The following is a 25,057-nucleotide window of genomic DNA, read 5'->3' on the forward strand; positions in this document are numbered from 1 at the left end:
GCCTCGTCAGCGCGTCCGCGCCCGGCTCGCCGCCCCGCGAGCGGCCCGCGCGCCCCGCCGCCGCCGCCGCCGCCCGGCCGCGCCCGGGGAGCCGGCGGCGGGCCCGGGCCCGAGAGCGCGGCGACAGGCGGCCGCGCGGGAGGCCCGAGCCGGCGGCGCCCGGCCCCGCGCCCGCCGTTCATGAAGCATGTCGGCCGCCAGCGTGGACCCCCAGGTAGCGGGCGGCGGGCGGGCGGCGGGCGGCGGGCGCGGGGCTCGGCCCCCCGGGGCTCGCGAGGCTAACGCTGTCCTTTCCCCCCCGGCCCGCGGCGGCGCAGAGAGCCAAAGGACAGGAGAGTAAAGGTGAGCCTGGCGGGCCCCGGGCGGGCGAGGGGGCGGGCGCTGCCCCGGCGCCCCCCGGCGCGCGCTCGTCCCGCTCGAGCCTGTGGTGCTTGGGGCGACGCGCCGGGCCGGCCCCAGGGCCCTCCCGCGGGCAAGCGAGGGAGCCAGGAGGTGGCGGGAGCCCGCCGTCCCTCCGGGCGGCAGGCGGCGCGGCCGGGCAGGCGGGCTCGCGGGGGTCGGGCCGCGCAGCCCCAGCCCGCTCCCCGGGGACGCGCAAGGCGGCCTCCGGCGCTTGCCGCGCGCCTGGCCGTGTGCGGGGCTGGGCCGTAACCCAACACGGTTCACGGTGCTTTGCGAGTGGACGAGGCCCAGGGCTTTATTTACCTTTCCTTCCCTGGCTGCGCCTGTAACTGGAGAGGGAGTGTCGCCAGACCCTGAGCCCGGACTCGCCCTGGCTGCACCCCTTTCCCGGCTCCTGAGCCCAGACGCTCCCTGGCTGCGCCCTTTTCTTGGCTCCTAGCTCTTAGACTGCACCGCTTCCAGGACAACTTATCTGTCCGTTCGTTTGCATTTCTTGTTTTGCCTGTCACTACCAAGTTACAATCGATTCTTATCAAAAGCGTAACTCGGTAGTCCAGAGCCCGCGGCAGGACCTCGCCAGGGGTGCAGACCCCCTCTGCATTCGTGGTCCGTTTTAACGCGAGTCGCAGGGCCTCGTTGCCGCAGTTTCGTACTGATTATGGCGGTTGCTGTCCAGAGCTGGCATCTCGTGCTTTCTCATTCCAGTACAAAATGGCTCTTTGCATCAGAAGGACGCAGCCCACGACAGTGACTTTGAGCCCTACCTTTCCGGACAGTCGAATCAGGTGAGTCTGTGCTGTCTTTAGCACACGCTGATGCTTGCGTCGGCCGCGGCATGCCTTTACGTCGCGCTTCTGGCTCGGTGACCGGGTGGCAAGCAGCAGGCACGGGGGATGTTGCACGAGGAGGGCTGTGAGGGCCTCGCCTGGCGCCACCCCGCCAGGCCCACACGCAGGGTGCAGGTTGGCTCGGCAGCTGCGGGCAGTGGTGCACTGCCGTGGGTGAGGTGGGGGCTCTCCCTGAGCTCTCCGGCCAGTTGTTTTTAGTCTGGGGTGTGTGGAATTGTGGTTTGGGCAAGCGGCCGAAGGCCTGACTCCGTGACAGTTCTGGATTTGGGTTCACATCTTAACCTGGCTCTGGAATCGGGACCTGCCTCAGGCTGGCTCTAGGCATTTCAGGTTCCTTTTCTGTTCGACAAAGGCCGTGGTCACTGCTGGACCTGTGGAAGGGGCCGTGAGGTGAAGCTCTAAGGCAACTCTGGGTGGCAGCCCGGCACTCACAACTGCCAGCTGCTCGGGTAGTTCAGGGTTTCTCAGGCTTGGTGCCCAGGACGTCATAAATGGAAATGTTCTCATTTGGGGGCTGTCATGACGTTATGGGACTCCTCCCCACCTCCCGGGGATGACTTAATCTGTCCTGGCAGGTATATTGGGGGGTAAAGCTTTCCTTGCTAAGGCCGCTGGACGAGTTGGGGTTCAGGAAGAGGCACGGTGCTGTGCGCGCTGGCTGGAGAGCGGGGTCAGACTGGCTTCTGCTCCTCTCTGCAGTGGGCGAGATAGCCCAGCTCTTTTTGCAAACCTGCCATTAGTTAAAGTCTGTGTTTCTTTTGCTTAAGAATTTATTTATTTACATGTGCAAGAACTGGGGTACGGGCCAGAGGTGTGGGGGTGAGAGACAAAGTGGGAAGCAGAGCAGGCGGATCGACTGAGACACACTGAGGAGAGCAGCAGGGAGACAGGAGAGGGCTGCTGTGCCCTGTGGGCTGTTCCTGACCAGCGGGGGATCGAACACGTGCCACAGTGGCTGCCAATGGGGCTGACTGCCCGTGGTGCTGGGCCCAGGGCCAGGGGTCTCTTGCTGGCAGCGGAGGGGCCCCAGGGCCGTCACCCTGGGAGGCCAGGGACTCAGCTGTCACTTGGTGCTGCCTCCAAGTGGTGGTCACAAGGAGTGACTGCCCGCTCCTGCGGTCTGTGCTCGAGGAGGGAGAACAGCCCTTCCAGAGGAGTCACGGGCACACAGCGCAGGCGCCTCGGTCTCCTCCCGCACCTCGTCTTTGCTCTGAGAGCCTGGCCCCGAGGCCCTGGGTCCTGGTGGGCGGTTTGCAGGCCCACAGTAGGGCCCTCTTGTCCTGGCGGCCCGATCTTCACGGCACGAGACGCTCCGGGCAGAGGCACCTGCGCAGAGAAGTCCCGCGCCTGGCCTGACTCTAAGGTTGCGTTGTGCTGTGACCGCCAGCCCCTCGCGCGGAGCTCCTCTCGGCACCCGCGGGGCGCCTGAGTCAGCTAGAAGGGTGCTGCGTCCCCACAGTGACCCAGGTGTGGTTCGTAGTGGCGGGGCCGGCACCTGCAGTGGCTGGGAGTCTGCGAGGCGCCTTCCAACTGGGACGTCCTGACTCACGCGCCGCCAAGGCCAGGCCTGGGGTGGGACGTCCTCAGAGAGGCCCGGTTCGGTGCTGCTGCTGCTGCCTGGCGTTCTCCTTCCTGGGCGCCCAGGTACCTCCTGAGGGAGCAGCCCTGGGTCCCGCTGACAGTGGAAACGGGGAATGGAGAGTGGGGACACCTGGGCTGGGGGCTGGACGCCTGCTGGGACCCTCCCGACTTTCCCGGGCTCTGTCCTCTTCTGCCGGGTGAGGAAGCATCGGAACGACCCTGAGAAGTTCCTGCCCATGTCCGCGGAGCTTCTGGGCCAGGTGGCGGCTTTGTTGGCTGCCTCCTGGTGGGGCGTGGGCACAGCGCACCCCACATGCTCCCTGCCTTGTCGTCACAGCTCACTTTCTTGTCACACCTGCAGGGATAGAAGGAACCTGCGTCCCCGCAAGCATTTGTGCCCGAGCCATTCGGTTGTCCCGAGCGTTGCAGGGAGCATCCGTTTCCTGAGAAAGTGCTAGGAGGCGTCCCGTGTGAGGCATTCCAGTGCGGACAGCCAGTTGGTTTCAGCCTGTCGGGGGGCGAGGCCTCTCCCCTCACGCAGGCCTATGCCCTGCCCGTCGAGCCCACCATATGCCTCAAGCCTCAGGCCGGCCCGTCCTGGAAGCTGCTGGGCTCTGCCTGCCCCACACGGTGCCTCTGGGGGGTGCTCGCGGAGAGCGGGGGGGAGGGTGCTTGCGGGGGGTGCTGCCTGGGCCGTCGGCGTGGGCCTGGCCCAGCGGGGCTTCTCAGAGTGGCATCGGAAATCGGCGGGGTCCTGAGCCCCGGGCACGGCAGCTTCCCAGGAGCCCATGCCGTTTCGCGCCTTTCCATAACCGCGCTCGTCCTTTTCCCGCCCGCGCAATGAGCCGGGGGGGGGGGGTCCCTTTTTACTGGGGTTCTCGGCTCCCGGGGTGTCGGGTCGTCTGGCTGGGTGGGGCTTGTGGCCTCTTCGCCTCTGCTGGGTCACCTGAAGTAGTGACCTCAGAGCCCCTTCCCGGTGCTGGTCCAGGCGCTGGCCCCAAGGCGTGCATCCTCTGGCCCAGGGCTCTGCGATGGGCGCAGGTGGCAGGCTTCGGCCACCCCCTCTCTGGCACTTGTGTCACCTTGTTCTGGGCTGGGGTGAGACCAGGTGGCCTCGCACAGGGCAATGATATTCTGGGGTGACCTCGCGGCTGGCCCCTCGCGGAGACGGGGCGCGTGCCCGGCTGCCAAGTTCTGCAGGAAGTGGTGGGTGAGGCCGGGCAGCCTGCTCAGAGGGCCCCGCCCACCGCCCCGGCCACAGCGCCCACCCCGCTCTTGGTGGGGCGGGGAAGGCCGGGCAGCGACAGTCACTGGTGGGCTGGCGGGCTGGCGGGCGCCGTCAGAGCTGCTACCCAGCACGGTGTCCCCGTCGGGCCGAGGGCGAGGGGCCTTTCCCCCGTGCTGTGTGGAGGTGGCGTTGCAGGAGGGGCGGGCACAGGCCGTTTCCGGGCCTGTCGGTCCGCGGCGGCCACCCTCGCTGGTGCCTGCCTCCCGGCGTCCCCAGTCTGCTGCTGCCAGGCCGTCTGGCCGGGTCTCCCCCTTGGTCCCACCGGGTGCGTGGCCTGGTGGGCCTGACCCTGCAGGGTGAGGCTGCGAAGAGCTGCGTGGGGTCTCGAAGGAACAGGACTCCAGCGTTCGGAACCCCTGGGCTTCAGCTGGCGCCCACGTGACCAAAGATGGTGCGGGTTCTGGTCACGGCAGCGGGAGCAGCCTGCGGCTGCTTGGTGTGGGGTGACCACGTGGAGCTCTCCTCTGCAGCGCACTTGAGGTGGCTCTGAGGCGTGAGGTGAGCGCGGCAGGGGCAGCCCAGGGTCAGAGGTGAGGCCCAGCCCGCAGGCTTCTCCCGGAGCTGTCACGCCGACAAGCCCCCATCGGCCCCAGGGGGCTGCCCTGGGCACCTCGGGGCTGTGTCCTCACGGCCCTGTGGCCGGATGGGCCTGGGGGTGAGGGCGGCGCGGCCTCCGGGGCTGAGCTGCTCTCGGGCTGCGTTCTGCCCCCCCCCCCCCCCGCCGTCGCCGTGTCCCGCGCCCTCCGCTCATCACCTTTGTCTCCGCAGAGCAACAGCTACCCGTCCATGGCCGACCCCTACCTGTCGAGCTACTACCCGCCGTCCATCGGCTTTCCCTACTCCCTCAGTGAGGCGCCATGGTCCACCGGCGGGGACCCCCCGATCCCGTACCTCACCACCTACGGGCAGCTCAGCAACGGAGACCACCACTTCATGCCCGACGCGGTCTTCGGGCAGCCCGGGGGCCTGGGCAGCAGCATGTACCAGCACAGGTTCAGCTTCTTCCCCGAGAACCCCGCCTTCTCGGCCTGGGGCCCGGGCGGCTCTCAGGGGCAGCAGGCCCAGGGGTCTGCCTATGGGAGCAGCTACACCTACCCCCCCAGCTCCCTGGGCGGCACCATTGTCGACGGGCAGACAGGCTTTCCCGGCGACACCCTCAGCAAGGCCCCCGGCGTGAACAGCCTGGAGCAGGGCATGGTCGGCCTGAAACTCGGGGACGTCACCGCTGCCGCCGTGAAGGCGGCGGGCTCAGGCATCGGCAGCGCGGCCATGGCGGGCGTCCTCGCAGGCGGCGGGGGGGCGGGCAGCGGCATGCCGGTCTCCAAGCCCACCTCGTGGGCCGCCATCGCCAGCAAGCCTGCGAAGCCGCAGCCGAAAACGAAGGCCAAGGGCGGGCCCGGGGCCGGGGGCGCGTTGCCCCCTCCGCCCATAAAGCATAACATGGACATCGGCACCTGGGACAACAAGGGGCCTGTGCCCAAGGTCCCAGCGCCCCAGCCCGCGCCGTCCCCCCAGGCCGCCCCCCAGCCCCTGCCGGCCGTCCAGCCTCTTCTGGCCCCGCCTCCCCCCTCGGCCCAGCCGCAGTATCCCAGCCCTCAGCCGCCACCCCAAGCCCGCTGGGCGGCCCCTCGCAGCAGAAATGTGGCGTTTGGGCCGAGCGGAGGGAGCGGTGGCGACAGGGACTCCCCTGCAGGCAGCCAGCCGGCTTCGGCCCCAGGCGGCGAGCCCCACCCCGTCCTGGAGCAGCTGAAAGCCGCCCACAGCTACAACCCCCGGGGCTTCGACTGGCGGCTCCGGAGCGGGCGCGTGTTCATCATCAAGAGCTACTCGGAGGACGACGTGCACCGCTCCATCAAGTACTCCATCTGGTGCAGCACCGAGCACGGCAACCGGCGGCTGGACAGCGCCTTCCGCGCCTCGGGCAGCAAGGGGCCCGTCTACCTGCTCTTCAGCGTCAACGGCAGCGGCCACTTCTGCGGGGTGGCCGAGATGAAGTCGCCCGTGGACTACGGCGCCAGCGCGGGCGTCTGGTCCCAGGACAAGTGGAAGGGCAAGTTCGACGTCAAGTGGATTTTCGTCAAGGACGTGCCCAACGCCCAGCTGCGGCACATCCGGCTGGAGAACAACGACAACAAGCCGGTGACCAACTCCCGGGACACGCAGGAGGTGCCGCTGGAGAAGGCCCGGCAGGTGCTGAGGGTCATCGCCTCCTACCGGCACACCACCTCCATCTTCGACGACTTCTCCCACTACGAGAGGCGGCAGGAGGAGGAGGAGGCGGTGCGCAAGGTGAGTGGGGGCGGCTCCCCGCGCCCGAGGAGGCGCCCGTCCTGCCACGGGGCGGCTCGGTCTCTGCTCTGGCGCCCCCCACCCTCCTGGGTCCCAGTCTCTGTCCGTCGGGACCAGTGAGAAGCATGGTGGGCGGGCCCGGGACTGCGGGCAGGTGATGCCCACCTGAGCACGCCCTCCTTGTGGGGGGCCCGGGTCCCGCCCCTCAGCTGGCCCGGCATGGGAAGCGAGGGCAGGGGGCGGGCGTGCAGCTGTGCCTTCCAGCCGTCCTCCCCCTCAGCCAGGGGCTCAGCGCCCCGTGGCTGGCCACAGCGTCGCCTCCATGCACGCCCAGCGCCCGGGAAGCAGGCGGCCCCGTCAGCAGCCCCAGCCGGGGACGGGCGGCCCCCGCACCCTGCAGGAGAGGAGGGGCCTGGGGTGTTCCTGGGCGTCCCGTTGGGCTGGGCTGCGCAGGTGTGAGACGCCGGGTGGCTGCTGGGAAACTCGGGGTCCCCGACCAACATAGCCCACGCTCCCTGGGCTCTGAGGTCACGGTGAGTGTGGGGCTCACTCGACCCCGGCCCACCAGCGCCTCTAAGACCCAGTGCCCCGACCCTGCGGGTGCAGCCCAGTCCCGGACGGCCGGCGGGGGCCAGCGGGCAGCGGGTTGGGGCGGAGCGCCCGGGAGAATCAAGGGTTGGCGCCTTCGGTGGCTGAGCGCGCCGGGGCCTCGCCGACCCTGTCCCTCGGCACTGCCTGGGGAAGCCGTCCCCTCCACGCCGGCGGGCCGGAGCCGCTGCCCCCGACCCCGCCGTCGCGGGCCTCCCGCGCGGTAAGCCTGTCCCCGGTCCCCTCGCAGGAGCGGCAGAGCCGAAGCAAGCCGTGAGGACGGCCCCGCCCGCGCACGCCGGCCGAGGACGGCAGGAGGACGCGTCGGCACCGGCTCCCGGGCCCGCGTGCGGCCTGCGCGGCGGCGGCGCAGAGCCCCGGGACGGCGTGTTCCTGCCAGCGCGCCGGCCAGCCCGGCCTCGCGCGGCGGAGTCTCCTGCAAGCGGAACACCCGGCGCAGCCCGAAGAGTTTCTTTGGCAGAAATTATGTTTTTATTACATTCACAGTCGTTGACGCCGCTGTACGGGACCCCCGCTCCCGCCCTCTGTCGCTTTATAAACGAGTGTAAGGAACCGGGCGTCTCCTCGGCGGTGCGTGCTTCCGTCAGACGCTTTTCCTCGGCGCGCCGGAGTGCGCGGGTCCCGGCCCGTCTGGCCGCCTGCGCGCTCTGCGGGGCGGGGGCTCGCCGGGCTCCGGCCCTGTCCCAGGCCGCGTCTCGCTTCACGCTGCCGTCCGTCGGGGCCGGCGTCTCTCGGGCTGCCGGCAGCGTGTCCCTTGGGGGGACGAGTCCCGGCGAACAGGACCTGCTTAGCCAGCGCTGGCCGCTCGTCCCTGACCCCTGAGCACGGCCGGTGTCCTCGCGCCCGCTCCGAGGGCCTCGTCGAAGACCCGGTGCTCCCCAGGCTTGGGCCCCTGGCTGCGGCAGGCAGCCGTGACCCTTCCCCCCACAGCGTCCCCAAGATCCCGCCGCGTCCTGCCCCAGATGACCCACCTTGGCCCAGGGCCCTGCCCCTGCCCTAGACGGCCGCGAGCCTGCAGGAGCTGTGGTGCCGGCCTGCTCTGCCCATCGGCCGAGGGAGGGAGCTCAGGGCCGTGCCCGGGGGGGGTGCTGGAGGGGGTGCTGGGGGGCAGTGGCCCCAGGTGTGCTAGGGCCCCTCGGGAAGGCCGCGGCTGGCGTCCAGAGTGACCTGGAGGGAGGGGACGGGCGGCGGGGAGGGCACGCAGGTGATGGTGGCTCTGGGAAGCCACGGCGCCCTGGGGAGACCTGCGGGGAGACCACAGGGCCAGGGTGCGGGCGGGGGCTTCAGGCTGGAAGGGTCTGAGAACGCTCGGCGAGGAGGGCGATGGCCAGCGGGCTCTGTGCAGGCGGCACCGAGAGCCAAGGCCGCGGGTCCTTCCTAGGGCAGGAGAGGCCCTGGGACCCGTGGCCCTGGGGGAGAGGTAGTGAGGCTGGCGGGTGCCGAGGGGACGCTGTGCCTCCCCAGGACGGACCAGCGACCAACCAGGGCCGGGCTGCCCCGCGCGCCGCTGGGGGACGGGGTTGGGCGGCAGGGGGCCCTGCACGTGCCCGTCGGGGACTCCCAGGGGCTGCTGGCCGCGCGCCTGGGGCACTGGGCCCGGCGCCTGGCCCTCCTCATGGTGCTCGCCGGAGGCGGCTTCCCTCCCCGCTCAGGGCGGAGGTTTGTCCCTCCCCGCAGGCCCCACGGGGCCGCCCGCCACCACCAAGCCCGAGGTCACTGAAACTGGGACTCCCAGCTCTGGTCACTGACTGCCTGCCGGCGGCAGGGTCAGCCGCTGAGCGCCAGGCGGCAGCCGGAGCAAGGCCTTGGTCACGGCAGGCGCCCAGGGCCAGCAGACAGTAGTCCCGGGCAGGGGCTGGGGAGGAGGGGACAGGCGCAGGCCTCGGCCGGGAGCCCTGCCCAGAGGGGAGGTCAGAGGCCCGGCGGTGGGCCAGGGTCTGGCTCGGTCTCCAGCAGCCACAGGCCCAGCTGTGGGGACTGGGCAGGGGGCTGGCAGTGGGCAGGGCAGCTGGGAGGGGCCAGCGGCTGTAGTTGTGCCTGAGCTGCCCACTGAGCCACCTCCCTGCCCTGGGCCTAGCGAGCCAGAGGCGGCCAGCTCCCGGGGGACTTGCTGGGGCCCCTGGCCAGGGCGGGCGAGTGGACTGCCAGCCTCCTGGGGTGGTCCCCTGTGGCTGCCTGACTGCAGCGAAGCCACCCTGGGAGGCTGGGGTCTGCCCCCACGCTGCCTGGTGGGCTCCGGAGGGCGGGCGCCCACTAGGCCGAGGGGCTGGCCAGGAGGCGCGCAGGCCCGGCTGCCTGTCCTGGTTTGGGCGCCCTCCCTGGGAGGAGGGCAGTGGCAGGGGCTGGGCCGGCGGCGGCCTGTGCTCCACAGGCTCCGCGCAGGCAGGGGCGTCCCTCACCACTGGCTCCTTGCTGGGTGGGCTCCCTGGGGCAGCCCAGGCTGGGCGCCAGGCTGCTGCCCGGCCGGTCCGCGGGGAGTTCCGGGTTCTGGCCCAGGCGCTGCCACCAGGACCCGCCCGCCCCCCTCCCCACCCGTGGGGGCGTCTTCAGGAGGGAGCGTGATCGGGAGTGTGACTGTGCCTGTGCCCACACAGCATGGTGCTCGTGTGACACGCGACAGCGTGCGACACACGTGACGTGTGTGGCTGGTGCGTGGCTGTGATGCAGCTGGTGTGTGGCTGACGTGTGCCTGGTGCGTGGCTGTGATGTGGGTGATGCGGCCGCCGGCGTGGGGTGGGGTCTGGATGCCCGGGCCTGCAGAGGTGGGCCCAGGGGCTCCCACATTTGGTGGCCGTGGTGAGGGGCTGCACTGGGGACGGGGGCACGGGCCCACCCAGGGCTTTCAGGCCTCTCCCTTGGGAGCCCCCAGAGGCCTGCCCAGGGAGCAGCTGGCCCCCAGCGACGGCGGCCTCCCCTCCTGCTCCCCGCCCCGCGGCCCATTCTGCCTGGACCCGCATCCCGGGCGGGGGGGGGGGTAGGGGGGGTTTCTGGGGAAGGCCTTGTATCAGGGCGTCTGAGCAGCCAAGAGGCGGCCAGATTGGATGCCCAGACCGGCCGCCCTCCAGTCCCTTCCGCACTGTCCTGGGGTGACCCGGGGGCCTGCTGGCCTGTCAGCCTCCCTTCCCAGGGCAGGGAGAGGGGCCCAGGTCAGAGCCGTCCGAGTGGTGGGGGCTCTGCTGCCCGGGGCTCAGGCGACCACAGCGCCCCTGTCCCGGGGGGACGGCACGTGGGAGGGCCCTGTTCTAGGCGCCGCAGGACCCCACCTCTGGGCAGGGTGGGGAGATGGGGTCCCGCGGAGCCTGCGATCTGAGCCTGGAAGCAGGCCTGCAGCTCCGCGGGGCAGGGGTGGCCAGCGCGGCCAGGGCCGAGGGGCAGGCCTGGGGGACCTAGGGGGAGGCGGAGGTCCCCGCCGGGCTTGGGTCTTGGCCAGGGGGGCGCCGGCCGGCCCGCGGGCTTGCAGGAAAGGGGGCGCCCGCGAAGCCAGGCCTGGGGGCGCGGGCGGGCGGTGCCCCGGGCCCGGGCGCGCGGGGCCGCCAGGGGGCGCCGGCTGGGGGAGCGGAGCCGCCCGCCGCCGGGCGAGTGGGCGTCGCGCGCTGCAGAGGGTGGGGGCGGGGCCGGCCGCCTCCCCGCGCGGAGCCTCACGTGCCAGCCCCCGGCGCCGGGCGAGGCGCGGGCGCGGGCCGCGGCACCTCCCGCGCTGGGCCCGGCCCGGGGTGGACGCCCCCGCCCGGCGCTGCGGCCGCGGGCGCGTCCCGGGAGCTCCGCGGGCGCCCCCGCCGCGCGGTGGCCAGCCGGGCCCTGGCAGCTGCGCGCTGACCGCAGCCCCCGCGTTGCCCGGCGACGCCGTGGGGCGAGTGGCCCCCGGACGCGACCGGCGCCGCGTCCCCGGCGCCGCGGTCCCGCGGGGGCCGCCCGCCGCCAGCACCGCGGACAGCGCCGGGCGAGCAGGGAGGGGGCCGGCCCTCCCCGCGCAGCGCGCAGCCGCGGCTCTCCCGGCGCCCCGCGGCCCCCCGCGCCCCCCCACCGCGCTGCTCCCCGGGCCGGCCTTTGTCTCCGGGCCCCCGAGCCCCCGGGGCGCCCTCCGGTCCCGCCGTCCGCGCGGCCGCCTCGGCGCTGCTCCGGGGACACACGTGGCCGGCGCGGGCGGGTGGCGCAGCCTCCCCCGGCCGCCTCCGCCCGCGACGCCCGCGGCTCGGGCCCTTTGTGTCCGCGGCCGGCTCCGGGCCGCCCGGCCGCCCTCCGGCCCCGCATTGTTCGTCGGATGTGTCGGCGGCGGAGGGGCCGCCGGCCGGGCCGGCCCGGCCTTCCCCGCGGGAGGGGCGCGCGCCGCCCGCGCGGCATTTCCATGAGAAAGGCGGGCGGAGGCGCCTCTCTTGGCATTCACCGCGTGCCTTAATTGTGTCGACACTAAATCAAGGTCCGCTGTGAACACGCAGAGCGGCCCTCGGGCTGCGGCCGGCCGGGTCGGGCGGCGGCGCGGGCTCGCGGGGTCCTCCCGAAGGGCGCGGACGCTCCGGCGTCTTCGCCGCGGGGCGCGGGGGGGGGCGCTGCGCCCCCCCCGCGGTGCTGCTCGGGCCCGGCCCGAATCCGCCCCCCACCCCGAGGGGCCCGCGCGGCTCCCGCTTCCGCGGCGAGGCGGGGGCGCAGCGAGCCCCGGGCGCCCCGGAGCCGGTGCCCAGAGGGGGACGGCTGTGCGCCCCGCCGCCTCCCGCCCGGCCCGGCCCGGCCCGGCCCCGCGCCCGGGGAAGGCGGCCCGGGAGGAGCCTGCGGTGGGGCTGAGGCCCGGCCTCCCCGGCGCGCGAAGGCGCTCGAGCGGCCCCGGGAAGACGGAGACGCGAGCGGCCGCTCGAGCGCAGTTACCCGTCCTGGGCGGGAGCCGCCGCTGCTCCCCGCGCGCGCGTCCGCCTCCTCGGCCGCGGGCCCGCTCGCCGCCGCCGGGGGGACGGCCGGGGGCGCCGCGGGCGCCGAGTCCGGGGGTCGGCGCGCCGGGCCTGCGCCCCTGCCGCCCGCCGGCCGCGCGTGTCCCGCCGCCGCCGCTGCCTCCGCGCGTCTCCGCGCCGGGCTCGGCACCGGCGATTATCACTGGGGCGCGCGGTGACGTCACCGGGCCGGCTCCCCGCCTCCCCGAGGTGTCCTTGAGAGCTGCGGGGCGCGCGCCGCGCACACGCGCACACGCGCCCCGCGCGCCCCGCCGCCCGCCCCGCCCTCCGCCCTGCGGGCGCCCCCCGCCCCCCCCTCGCCGCCCCCTGCGCCCCGGGGCCCTGGCGCGCGCCAGCCCCACGCGCGGCCCGCACCGGCCAGGCGGGCCCTGCGCTCAGGCCGGGCTCTCTCGCCGCACACCCGCGGCCCGGCCGGCTGCCCCTCCGCAGGCACAGGAGGGGATTCGCAGAAGCTCCCCACGCAGGGGCTGGGGTGACACGGAGCGGGCAAGCGCGGGCCCCCCCACCAAGGTGCTCCCCTGTCTCCTCACCGGGTGGGGAGCTCCTAGCCCCGGGGCCAGCGGGACACCCGCCGCAGCGCCCGGCCTGTCCAGGGAGCAGGCGCCCGCTCCTCGGCGAGCCCGAGGGCCGCGGCCAGAGCCGCTCGGCCTCCCGCCAGCCCCGCGCCTCCCTGCAGGCCTTTGTTCCCCGCCCCAAGGGCAGGACTGCCCCCCCACAGGCCCGTCCTCTGTCCTCTGGCCCGCTGCCCTCAGAGCCGACCCCCCTCACACCTTGCTGCGCTGCCTGCCCCTCCCTCCCCGGCCTTCCAGCACCGCCAGAGAAGCAGCACTAAGGGCCGACTCTGCCCAGGCCGCTGCCCACCCGCCGGAAGGCCCCGCCTCCCCCCCCCCCCCCCCGCCCGGTTGGCCTGGCCCTTTGCAGCAGGTCCCTCACCCGGCAGGTGTCAGGAGCAGCCCTCGCTGTGGCCTCACACGGCCCCTGCCCCCAAACTTAGCCAGACAGCGCCGAGGGCACAGCCTTCCTGGGCTGGACAGTGGGGCTGCGGGCAGGTCCAGCTGCATCAGAGACCGTCCCCCACGCGGCAGCTGGAGGTGGACGCACGCCTTCACCCTAGCACGCTGCGGCAGCTCTGCTGTCCATGGTTTTGAAGTTGACCCCGAATCCCGGCCTCACCCTCCGCCATGCAGCTCCTGGACACTTTGTCCCGTCTTCGCTGGGAAGGGCCAGGCCTGGCGAGGCCACCGTGCAGCCCACTGCCCCCTTCCTATCGCCGCCCCTCCGCCCCAGGGCAGGGCCAGGCCGGCTCCTGCCTCCAGCACCCCCAGCCCATCCTAAAGGGAGGGCTCCCCTGGTGTGTCCACCCCAAGTGCTGCTTCAGGCCTCCCCCCCAGAAGGCTGGCTCTACCGGGGGTCACTGCCCCCCCAGCGCGTCCTCTCCACAGCTCTCCCCGGGCGGCGGGAGGGAGGTCTGTGTCTCCTTGGCCAGACGGGCTTTGGCATCCGCACCACCAGCGGGCACTTCCTCTGGCGCTGTGCCTGCCGAGCCGGCCACCCCGGTCCAGGCCGGTTCCTGCGGCCCCCGCGGCCCTGCGGTCTTCACCCGGCTGCCCCTCTGCGCTGCCCCCCGCGCCCGCCCGCTAGGGACCTTCCTGGTGGCCCGGAGCCTGCGAGGTTTGGCAAAGCCGACTTACCGCTGCGGCGCCGGCTCGCGGCTGCTCCGCTCCCCTCCGCCGCTCCTCCCCGCGCGGAGGGGCCCTGGGCACTCGCCGGCTCGGCGCGGGCGGCGGGGGCTCCCAGCGGCGCGAAGGGCGCGAGACCGACCCGGCTCCGGGTTCCAGCGGGCGGCTCGGCGCACAAAGGCCGTGCGCGCGGCCAGGCCACCGCGAGGCGGGTCAGCAGGCCGGGGGCGGGGCGGCGACGGAGGGAACCCGGCCAGACCCGGCCCCACCGGCCCCGCTGCCGCCGCCACAGCGCGAGGAGGAGCCGGGAGCGTGGGCCCCAACGCCGCAGCGAGCCCCCCCTTTCCGCCCGCCCGTGGGGCCGGCCCACCCCTGGAACCGCTGCCCGGGCGTCCTGACCCGTGACCCTGCCCTCCCCAGGCCGGGAGGGTGTGCAGGGCGGCCGCTCGGCAGGGGGCATCTGGGGGGGCACAGGGGATGGGGGCGCCCAGCCGGGCCTGCGTCCACAGTGGCCAGAGTGGGTTCCCAGGTCCAGCCTGGGTGGTCCCCGGAGCTCAGAGACCACCCCCGAGCCCCCTTCCCGCCTCCTCCCCGGACCCAGCCTGCGGGGGGGGGGGGGGGGAGCCCGGCAGTCAGGAGGGGAGGCCGAGGCCCGGCCGGCGGGGCCCTCTGCCCTCCCTCCCGCTGGCTTGGAGGTGCAGTCTGGGCTGCGCCCAGTGTGACCGGGGGTGCAGACAGGACCCCTCAGCGCAGAGCCTCAGGAGGCCACCTGCTGCGGGAGGGGGGCCTTTGAAGCGCGTGGGGTTAGGGACCCCCCACCCCGAGTGTCTGGGGAGCAGCCGCTCCGAAGGCTGTGGCTGAGCCCCGCAGCTCCTGGGGCGGCGCGGGGGGCGGGGCTGCTGGGGGAGGCCCTGCCCTCTGCCTCCCCAGCCCCCACGGGGAAGGGCCGCCCAGGGCCGGGCCCCAGGTGCGCTCCCCTGCCTGGAGGCCGTCCTGGGCCTGAGGGCCGCCGGGGCTGCCTCCCGATGGGCCCCGGGAGGAGAGTCCGCAGGGCCAGCCGGGCGGGCAGGAGGGACTGAGCAGGCCTGGCGGTGGGGGAGGGGAGCGTGCCGGCCTGGGCGGGAAGGGCCTTTGTTCCCCAGGGCCCCCAGCCTGTCCCGGGCGCCCCGTCGCCTCCCTGGGAGTCCAGGGGGCTCCCGCGCCTCCAGCGGGCAGCAGCACCCGGGCCAGCAGCACCAGGGCCCACGGCCTGTCCCCAGCCAGGCCCCTGCCCCCCAGGCCGGGTCCTGGCTTTGGAGCCACCCGGTGGTGCCTCCAGGCCCCTGTGTCCCAGAAGGAAGCGGTGGGCGGGGAGCCCAGCGGCCTCGGAGGTGTCAGGAGCAGGAGCGAGGGCCTGGGGTCGGGCCGTGCCCCTGGGCTGGGGCCGGCACAGGACGTCCGGATCTGGGCTTCGGGCAGCCCCCACCCGGCGCCGGCGGAGGCGGGGGCAGGGCTCCTGGCACCGAGGTAGGACCCTCCGGCGGGACCAGCTGAGGGTGACTTGAGTGAGGCCTCTGGCAGCCCCGATCCCCGGGCCCCTCTGCACCCACAGGACGCCTCGGGCAGGGCCAGGACGGGGGACTCTGCACGCGGTGGGCTGCCCCTCGGCCTGGCCGGCATCGCCCCAGCTCCCCTTGGGCCCAGAGGATGCGGGTCCGGCCGCAGGGGACCCCCTGCGCCCCGCGCACCAGACTGCCCGCCTGGCCCCACCCTCACCCGCACAGGAGCTGCAGGAGCAGAGCCCGGGACTCCCTCCTCGATTGGCCCCCGGGGCCAGCCTGGGCTCCTGCCTGCTCCATGCAGGTCGGGGGGCCACGTCAGCGCCCCTGCCCTCTGCCAAGCAGGCCCCCAGCTGGCCTCGTCTGCCACCGGGGCCGGGACCACCTCTGGCCTGGACACGAGAGCCGCCACCTGTCGGCAGGCCCCTGCCCACCCAGAGGCCACTGGCGCCTGCGTGCTCCCTCCAGTGACGCTCCGGGGTGCCGTGTCCACCCGCCCTAGACTCCCCGGCCCCCCGCCCAGCCCCCGCCTCCCTCGCCTGCCAGGCCCCGCCGTGCACACTCGGCGCCCCTGTGCCCAGACCCCTACAGGCAGGCCAGTGGGCCTCGGCCGGCGGTGTGGGCAGCCGGTCCGCGGCGGGTGGGGCAGCGCTGGGCGGGAGGAAGGCCTCGGGCCTCGGGGTTGGGCGGGTCGGAGGCTGCTGTTGGCAGCTGAGGCCTGGAGGTGGGCGGCGGGCGGCGGGCGCGGCCCCGGATGCGGGCAGGGCAGTGTGGGCGGGGGAGCCGCCCAGGGGGCGTGGGGTGGCACGCAGGTGGGGCCGGGGTCGGGGGGCGAGGTGGGGCAAGCCCCGAGGTGGGGGTCGGCGGCCCGGGTGCGGGCGTGCGGGCGGGCGCGCGGCGGCCGGTGCCCGCGGGACAGGACAGGCGGCCTCGGCCAGCCCGGGCCCCGCCCCCTCCGGGCCCGTCCGCGGGGCGCAGAACTCAGATTTCGGGGCCGCGGGCAGCAGGGGTGAGGGGGTGCGGGCCGCGCCGGCCTGGGGCTCCCTCTCCCCTCCTGCGGGCGGGCGCGGCCCCGGCATCCCCGGCGGGCGCCTGGCGGCGGGCGTCCCTCCGGAGAGGCGCGCCCGGGCCGGCCGCCGGGCTGTGTGTCCGGCCGCCCGGGCCGTCCCCCGCCTGCTCCCCGGCCGCACCGCAGACCTCGGCTGCCTCCTCCCGCGCCCTCGGCCCCATCGCGCTGCCTCTCCAAGATGCCATGGCAACCGCGGCTGGTTGCCTAGCAACCCCCGTCCCTCTTTCTCCCGCACAGGTCCGGGGTCTCAGGGTGCAGCTGTCTTTGTGTGGTGTGTGTGTGGTGCGTGGTGTGTGTGGTACGTAGTGTGTGTGTGTGTGTGTGTGTGTGTGTGGTGTGGGGGGTGGTGTGGGGGTGTGTGCGGGGTGTGCGTGGGGGGTGTGTGGTGTGTAGTGTGTGTGGGGACTGGTGTGTGTGGTACGTAGTGTGTGTGGTGTGTGTGTGTGTGGTATGTGGTGTGGAGGGGTGGGGGGAATGTGTGTGGTGAGTGGTGTGTGTGGTATGTGTGTGGTGTGTGTGGTGCGTAATGTGTGTGGTACATAGCGTGTGTGTGGTGTGTATGTGGTGCGTGTGTGGGGTGTGTGGGGTGTGTGTAGGGTGCATAGTGTGTGTGTGGGGTGTGTGTGTAGTGTGTGTATGTGTGGGGTATGGGGTGTGTGGTATGTGGGAGGGGTGTGTGTGGGGTGTGTGTGGGGTGTGTATGGGGTGTATGGGGGCTGTGTGGGGTGTATGTGGTGTGTGCGGGGGTGGGTGGTGTGTGTGTGTGGGGTGTGTGGGGTGTGTGGGGTATGTGGTGTGTGTGTGGGGATTGTGGGGTGTGTGTGGGGGGTGTGTGTGTGTGTGGCGTGTGTATGGGGTGTGTGTATGGTGTGTGTGGGTGTGGGGTGTTTGGGGTGTGTATGGTGTGTGGGGGGTGTGTGTGGGATGTGTGGGGGGTGTGTGGGGTGTGTGTGTGGGGTGTGTGTGTGGGGTGTGGGGGGTTGTGGTGTGTGTGGTGCGTGTGTGTGGTGTGTACGGGGTGTGTGTGGGGTGTGTGTGTAGGGTGTGTGTGTGGGGGGGTGTGGGGGGTGTGTGTGGGGTGTGTGTGGGGTGGGGGGATGTGTGGGGTGTGTGTGTGGGGTGTGGGGGGTTGTGGTGTGTGTGGTGCGTGTGTGTGGTGTGTACGGGGTGTGTGGGGTGTGTGTGGGGTGTGTGTGTAGGATGTGTGTGTGGGGGGTGTGGGGTGTGTGTGTGGGGTGTGTGTGGGGTGGGGGGATGTGTGGGGTGTGTGTGGGGTGGTGTGGGGGTGTGTGTGGTGTGGTACGTGGTGTGTGTGTGTTTGTGGACATTGTGGAAAAGCTGGTGCCAGGCGCTGTGTGGGGCCCCTACCGGGGTCGGGGTTGGGGTGCTGTCCACCGGTCAGCCCCAGGCCCTGCTGGGGGGGCGGGGCTCTGCCTGGCCACGCCTCCTGGCCCCAGGTTGTTTGTGGCTCCCGGAGTGGGCGGCGTCCATGCCACCCCCACCCCCGTCCTGGTCGGCCCCCTGTCCAGAGCACCCGGGAGTGGACCCGGCTCCGGCGCGGTGGGCAGGGCGGCCACCTGGCCGCGGTGTCCTCTCCGGGTGGCCGGGCCCCTGTGGAGGAGCCCCCCCAACTCGGGCCTGGGCGTCGTGGCAAGCTGGCCGAGGGCCCCACGGGTCTTGGCGGCGGGTGTGGGGTCACCCGGGTGTGGGGTCACCCGGTGGGGGAGCGCGGCCTGTCTGCCCCGGGGGTGGCCGGAGCCCTCCCAGCGCCGTGGCCTGGAGCGGCAGCGGGCAGGGGGGCGTGCTCACGAACCCCTCCCTGCTATGGGGGGTCCAGCGCCCGGTCAGCCAGGACCTCCCTCTCCGGCCCCGGGCCAGCGCCAGGGCTCCAGAAAGGGCGGGGTGCGGGCAGCGGCTGGGGCGGGAGGCCCCCGGGGCACAGGGCTGGTCGGGCGCTGGCTCCCCGCCTCCCGCCTGCGGCTGGGGCCCCCGGTCTTCCCCAGCCCCCCGTCTTCCAAGGGCCTCCTCTCGCGGGGCTGGCCGAGAGGCCTGGAGGGCCGTGGAATGGTGTGGGCAGCAGGACCTTGAGGGCTCCCCTGTGCCTGTCCAGCTCTCAGCTGTCCAGGGGCCTCCCCTGTCCTCTGGGGGAGGCCTGACCCCACAGCCTGGCTCTCGGGGCCTGGGGCGCCCCACCCTGACCTGCGGCCAGGCAGTGCGAGGACAGGGCCGTGCCCACCGCACCTCTGGGGCGGGTTCCTCAGGTGGGAGCTGGGGCGCAGGCGTCCCCCACTCAACCCGCCCCGTCTGACCCTGGAGGCTGCCCGGGTGCCCGGCTGAGGGCCCCGAGCCCCCCACTGGCTGTTTTAGGGGCCCCGCCTTGTCTGCTAGGCCCAGGGCGGGCATGGCCGCGCCCCCAGCTGCTGGCAGAGGGTGGGGAGCGGGGGTGCGGGGGAGGGGCAGCGGGGAGCCGCCCGGGCTGGGGGTCCCGGGGTCCCGATGCCGGGCTCCCCGACACTTCCGCCGCAGACGTGAGCGGGGAGGGTCAGCCCGGGGCCGGGCGGGCGGGCGAGGGGCGGCAGCGCGGGGCGCGTCGAATGGGCCCTTGCGGCTCGGGCAGGCGAGAAGGTGCTGGCGGTGACCGGGCGCCGCGGCCCAGCAGGGTGGACGTGCCGGGGCACCGCCGCCCTGGAGGCACCCGGTGGGGGGGTGCGTCCCCGGCAGAGCACACGAGAGCCAGGGGGCGACAGGGATTGGGGGGAATGGACGGGGCCTCCCCGGGCGCCTGGGGTCAGTCTTAGGCTGTTGCCACCGTGGCCTGCGTCCACCCGGCCAGGGGGTGACCCACAGGGTGCGGCAGACCCCTCCTGTCTCCCTGCTGCCCCCTCGGTGTGTCTCAGGGGGTCCGGCTGCTCTGCTCCCCACTCTGTCTCTGGGGAGCCCTCTCGCCCCCCTCCTCTGGCCTGCACCCCGGCTCTTCCACGAGCAAACAAAATGGAGAGCAGGCCGGGCGAGCCTGGAGGGCGGGCGTGGGCCGCGCAGGGTCAGGCGCGCGGGCGGGGCCTGGGGTCGTGGCCACACGCTGTGATGGAGGCCGCGGGCTGCCCGGGGCCACAGCCCAGGTGGACACCGGCGCCCTGTGGCGCCCGCTGCTGCCTGGCGTGGGGTCCTGCTGCCGGCGCCCCCACCCGACCGCCGCCCTGGGCCTGTGGCTGACGCTGGCAGATCAGGGCCAGCGGCTGTACTGGGCAGCGCCCGCCCCGGCGGGGGCTGGCCCTGCACCACCAGTCCCGGGGTCCCTCCGCCAGGGCTGCGGACCTGGGCGCCGGGCAGGCCCCGGGCTGGGAGAGGCACGCGCTGGACCGCCGGGGGCCGCCCCCTCCCCTCCCTGCAACGTGCGGAGCCACCGGGGTTCGGAGCCGGGGCCTGGCTGCGCTGGCACGACGGGTGCAGGCCGAGCAGGACCGGCGGGCAGCTGGGTCCGAGCTGACCCCGCCGCCTGCTGCTGCGTGACCTCGGCCGGCTGACACGGCCCCGGCACCCGCCGCGGTCCGGGCCCGGTTCCAGCGCTGTTACCTGAGGCCCAACGAAGAGCCCAGATCAGCCGCGCGCTGGGCAGGGGAACCCCACGACGGCACTTCGTCGCGGAGGACTTGGGGGCGCTCGGGGCCGGGGCTTGACGGTGGCCCTCTGAGGCCGGGTCGGCAGGGGCGCCGCGGGGAGCCCACGGGCCGCGCCCCTCGGCCCGTCTCCACGGCGTGGGCTGAGGGGGCGTGAGGGGGGCGCTGCGGTCCTGGGGACCCCGGACCCATGGACACGCCGGGGCGGCGCCGGGGTGGTGCTCGGGGCCTGGTCCTGCCAGCGCCGGCTGGCACCACCGGCACGGCCCTCTCTGCCCCTCCCCTCACTGCCCCGTCCCCCCTGGGGACGGCGGGGCGCTGCCCCCAGGCCCCGGCGGGAGCCCTCTCTGCTCCTTCCCTGGTGCCGGGCCCAGCGACCGGGCCCTGAGCTCCCGGGGCCTGGAGGGCGCGGCCTCTGCCCCAGCTCCCCCGGCGTCGCCCAGCGCCACGCTCCTGCCGTTCAGAGCGGCCCCGGCCGGCCCTGCGGCCCCCCCAGGGCCCCGAGCCACAGAGGCCAAGCCGGCCCCGGCCCGCTGCCCGGGCTGGGGGACATGCGGGGCAGACGGCGCTGGTCAGGCCGACCTGGGGCAGGGGAGGGAGGGGCCCGGCCTCCCGGAGCTGGAACCGTGTGCTTAGGACTCGTCCACACCTAGGACTTGGGGTCCCCCGGGCGGTCCTCAAGCTGTGCAGCTGCCCTCAATCTGAGAACCTCCCTCACCCCAGAAAGACCCCCCCAGTCCCCGGTCACCCCGGGGCCGCGCGCCAGGCCTCAGCGCACCCCCCAGCCCTTCCCTGTCCCTGTCTGGGGCCGGGGTGGGGGCGTCAGGGCTCAGCCGCCCACCCCTCGGCCCCTCCTCCACCTCAGGGGCAGCGGAGCCCTCTGCCGGGCACCCAGGCGGCCAGCTGACCCGCAGGGGTGGGGCGGGGCCGCTTCAGGGGCCGCCGCTGGGCCCACCGCGGAGCTAAGTGCTGGCCACCAGCGCATCTGGACGGCGGGGGCGGGAGGGCGCTCTCAGCCGTCGAGGCAGAACCCGCCGCGTGCACGTCCTGCTGGCCCGCGCCCCCCAGACAGCACCCCCGAGACGACGCCCCCCGAGACCGTGCCTGTGGGGTGGGGAGGCGGGCTCAGGGGCCCCGCCCGCCTCCCTGGCACCCGCTGGCCGGCTCGGGGGGCGGCCCGTTCTGGGGAGCCGCGTCCCAGTTTTCTCCCCACGCCAGCCTCGGCGAGCTGCTGTCATCAACTTCTTTTCCAGGGAAAGGCGCGGCTACGTTTGCAGGCACGCCCGGCCGAGCTCGCAAACGCAGACAATCAGCGGCTCCTTATTTCTGCATGTTCATTAACACGCGTGTTGCATTTAATTTTTTGCCTTTCTTGCCCTCTTCCCGCGCCCCGACGGTCAGCGGGAGGGCCTGAGCTGGTGGCCAGGAGCAGGCCCAAGGGCGTCGGCCTCCGGTCAGGGCAGGGCCTCGCCCCCAGGGGCACCGCCCTGCAGGGGCCCGCGCAGCGGACCGACCCCTGACCGCAGCTGCCCGGAGCCGGCCACGCCCGAGGAGGGCAGTCGGCAGGTGGGCGGCCAGCAGGCCCCCCAAGGGTAGCCCTGCCGGCCTCTGCCCCTCTCTGCCTATCTCTGGCCTCTGTCTTCCTCTGGTCCCCTCGCCCCATGTTCCACTCAGAAGCACTGACCCGCCCGGTGCCCTGGAGCCTCTCCCAGCTCACCATGGCTGTGTCACAGACTCGCCCCTCACCGTGATTCCGGTCATGGCCAAGGGCCCATCGGGGACGCGGATCTGTGCCAGGGGCAGCTGGAGGCCAGCACTGCAGGAGGGCAGTGCCCGGCTCAGGTGGGGGCCCACAGGGGCCGTCTGCGGGTCCTGCGGGCATGGGTCAGGAGGGGTTTCCCCACCGCGAGCTGGGCTCGAAGGGGCACCACGTGGACGTGGAGCCGCCGCCGCCGAGAGGCTGACACCAAACTGCAGGCAGGCGGCCAGAGACAGGGCCCTGGTGCCTTGAGGGAGGACGTGGCTCCCATGCCCACGTGGAGCCCGCCCGTCCCCCCCTCCGCACGAGGTGCAGCGGCGTGAAGCGCTGGCCACCGGATGGTCACCCCCGCGGCAGGTGGCCCCTGGGCATGGCAGTTCCTAAGCTCATGGGCAAAGCCTGAGCTGGGTCTGGCCAGGGTCACATCCGGGAACGTGGCCTCTGTGGCCACAGCCAGGCATGTGCACCGGAACCTTGTGGACAGCGCGTGACTGGGGTGCAACTCACTGGACTTCACTTTGCAGGGGCAGGGCCTGCAGGGGCGCGGCCTGCCGGGGGTTCTGCACAGCCAGGGCTGCCTAGCCAGGCCTGCAGGGGCGGGGCCTGCAGGCGGGTTCGCGCGGCCCCAGGCCCGAGCCACTGCACGGTAACACGGCGTGTGCGCGGTCGCTACCAGCCCGCGGGGCCCCGACGCTCTCAGCGGAGTCAGGTGGGGTGCAGTTACCCCGCGTGATTGCTCAATCTCACAGTAACGCTTTGACTGGCAAAGCGAAAATGACCGTGTGGCTACCCTGCAAGCACACGGGGCTGCTCGGCGATAAGCGTGTGCGCCCCCAGCCGCCCCGGCCCAGCCTCCCCGGCCCCCGCGCAGCCGCCGCCGGCAAAACCCAGCTAGGTCCTCGCACGGAGACGTGCAGGGGCCCTGGGGCCGCCGGTGCCGGCTCCCCCCACCCCCGCCGCGCCTCACCTGGAGCCCTGGGCCCTGCAAGGTCGCAGCCCCAGAGGCTCCCGCCCTCACTGCCTGCGGGCGCCGGCTCCGGGTGTGCAGGTGACGCCCCTTTCCTGCAGCCTGTGCGGCCGCGAGAGGCGGGAGACCCAGGGCCTGAGCACAGGTCACCCCAGCAGCGAGGGCAGGCGCGGCCAGGGGTCCTCCCTGCCGGGGAGAGACACCCTCAGCCCACTCCCCCGGGGCCCCGTGCTCCGTTGCCGCCCGGCTGGGCCAGTGGCTGCTCCCGCGGCTGGGGGGGCGCTGCGGGCGGCACGAGGGGCTCAGGGAGCACTTCCATGCGGCTGGGCGCCCGCGGCAAACCCCGGCGACACCCCAGCCCCACGGGGCCAGGCTCAGGGGTGCCCAGCGCACTCGCCTTCTGGGCAGCCATCCCCTGTCTCCAGAACCTTCTCGTCTTCCCACCTGAAACTCCCGGGGCCTCCCTGGTGGCGCAGGGGGTTGGGCACCGCACGATGAGGCCATCCACAGCCTCTGCAGCGCGGGTTCCATCCCCGGCCAGGGAGCGACCCACGGGGCGCAGCAGACCCCTCCCGTCTCCCCACTGCTCCCCTCGGCAGTGGGTTTCAGTGGATCCACCTGTTCTGCTCCCCGCTCTGTCTCTGGGGGGTCCTCTCACCCCCCACACCTCTGGCCTGCGCCCAGCTCTTGTGTGCATCAATAAATAAATCTTTAAAAAAAAAAAGAAACTTAAGAAACTGTCCCCGAGACACCCCCCTCCCGGCCCCTGGCACACAGGCACCCTCAGTGCCCCGTGGGACATGGGTGGCCCCTATGCTGGCCAGACCCGTGCTCCGGCCCGTGCTCTGAGCCTCGGGACGGTCAGCAGGCCCCTGGCAGGAGGGGCCTGGGCCAAGATGCAGGGGAGACGCGCGGGGATGCGGCGGCCCTGGAGGCCACTTGAAAAGCAGCAGGTTGCACTGGGCGGGTGACTCGGGCCGGGGCGAGGCTTCTGGGCAGGGAGAGGGGGTGTCCAGAGGGCAGAGTCACCCTCAAAGCCCACGCCGCCCTCGGTGAGCTCCCAGCTGAGCCCAGTACTTCAAAGAGCCGAAAGTCAAAGCCAGAAGCCTGAGGGCTGACTGGACGTGAGCCCCGAGTCCTGCTCGCGAGGACGCAGGTGCCCACCTGCTGCTGTGGGGGGCAGCAGCTCCAGGAGGCGGGGGCAGCAGAGTCGCCCGACGCACGGACACCCCGCTAGGCACAGACGCACACAGCAGCGGGGAGGCCCTGAATCCAGAAGCCGCCCCCGTGGGGGCACAGTGATGACCAGCGGACTTGGTGCCCAGGGGCCGGCTGCGCTCTGACTGGCTGGGGGGGCTCGCTCAAGCGCCCCAGGGAGCGCCCAGCCCTTTGGCAGAGCCACTTCCGGGCCGAGAGCGCGAAGCCCTGGTTGGGGAGGAGGGGCCCCTCGGGTGCTGGCGCGGCCGCCTGCCGGACACGGGCCCGGGGGCTCTGCAGGTCCCCGGTTCCAGGACACTTGCACCCGCCACCTTGAGTCACCTTGCCTGGGCCGGCTGGGGGGAGCAGGGACGTTCTGCCGCGCCTGACCCCTGTAGCCACCCCCAGCTCCTGAGCCCTCGAGCCCAGCCGGGCCCCCGGGCTTTGCCCCCAGGCGGCCCCGCCCGGATGCTCTGGAAGCTGCAGGAAGACGTGGCCCGGCACCGCGGGGGAGACCGCGCAGCACCGCGGGGACCTCGCCCCCCTCCTCCGGGCCCCGCCCCTGCTCAGCCGGGGCCCCGCGCCGCCCGCCCGCGCCCGCCGCGCCGCCCACCTCGGCCCTGGGACAGGAGTCGGCCGGGAGCAGCCGACCGGGAGGAGACGCGCCGCCCCGCGGCCCGCCCGAGCCCCCGCAGGGCCGCCGGCAGCGGTCGTCGCCGCCCGCCCGGCAACTCGCAGCTCCTCGCGGCCCGCGGCGGGGGCGGCCGGCTCGTGCCTCGGGCCCGCGGCCAGGGCGCCCGCTCGGGTCTGCTCCGCCCGAGCTGCGGGGCCAGCGGCGCCCCCCACGCGCGCCCCGCGGCTGCGCCCCGCGGCATTCCCGGGGGTGCCGGGCCGGGCGGCCGGGGCGGACTCGGGGCGGCGCAGCCGGCGGCCTCGGCGGGCGCGGAGGTGCGGACGGTCCCGCCGCGGAGCCGACGCAGGGGGGCCGGCGCGGGAGGCGAGGGCGCTCGGGGGCGGGGCCCGCGGTGGGCGGGGCGCCGCGGAGGGGCGGGGCTGCGTGGGCGGGCGGGGCGCCTCGGGGCGGGGCAGCGTGGGCAGGCGGGGCGCCTCGGGGCGGGGCTGCGGGTGGGCGGGACTGCCGAGGAGGGGCGGGCTGCTGGTGGGCGGGGCGCCTCGGGGGCGGGGCTGCGGGTGGGCGGGGCTGCCGAGGGAGGAGGGGCGGGGCTGAATGGGTGGGCGGGGCGCCTCGGGGGCGGGGCTGCGTGGGTGGGCGG

At 73.8% G+C, this 25,057-nt stretch overlaps 1 protein-coding gene across 1 annotated transcript; it reads left to right on the forward strand.

Moving 5' to 3' along the window:
• Positions 1 to 187: 187 nt before the first annotated feature.
• On the forward strand, positions 188 to 7,285 carry YTHDF1 (YTH N6-methyladenosine RNA binding protein F1; the record flags this gene model as incomplete). The annotated part of the gene is made up of 5 exons (XM_084247435.1): positions 188 to 214; positions 318 to 342; positions 1,108 to 1,187; positions 4,888 to 6,408; positions 7,247 to 7,285. 5 exons carry the CDS (start codon positions 188 to 190, stop codon positions 7,271 to 7,273), a joined length of 1,680 nt encoding a protein of 559 aa, XP_084103561.1. The 3' UTR covers positions 7,274 to 7,285.
• Positions 7,286 to 25,057: the final 17,772 nt, after the last annotated feature.

The sequence above is a fragment of the Talpa europaea genome (assembly GCF_964194135.1).
Source record: "Talpa europaea genome assembly, chromosome: 11".
In the NCBI taxonomy this organism is placed as follows: Eukaryota; Metazoa; Chordata; class Mammalia; order Eulipotyphla; family Talpidae; genus Talpa; species Talpa europaea.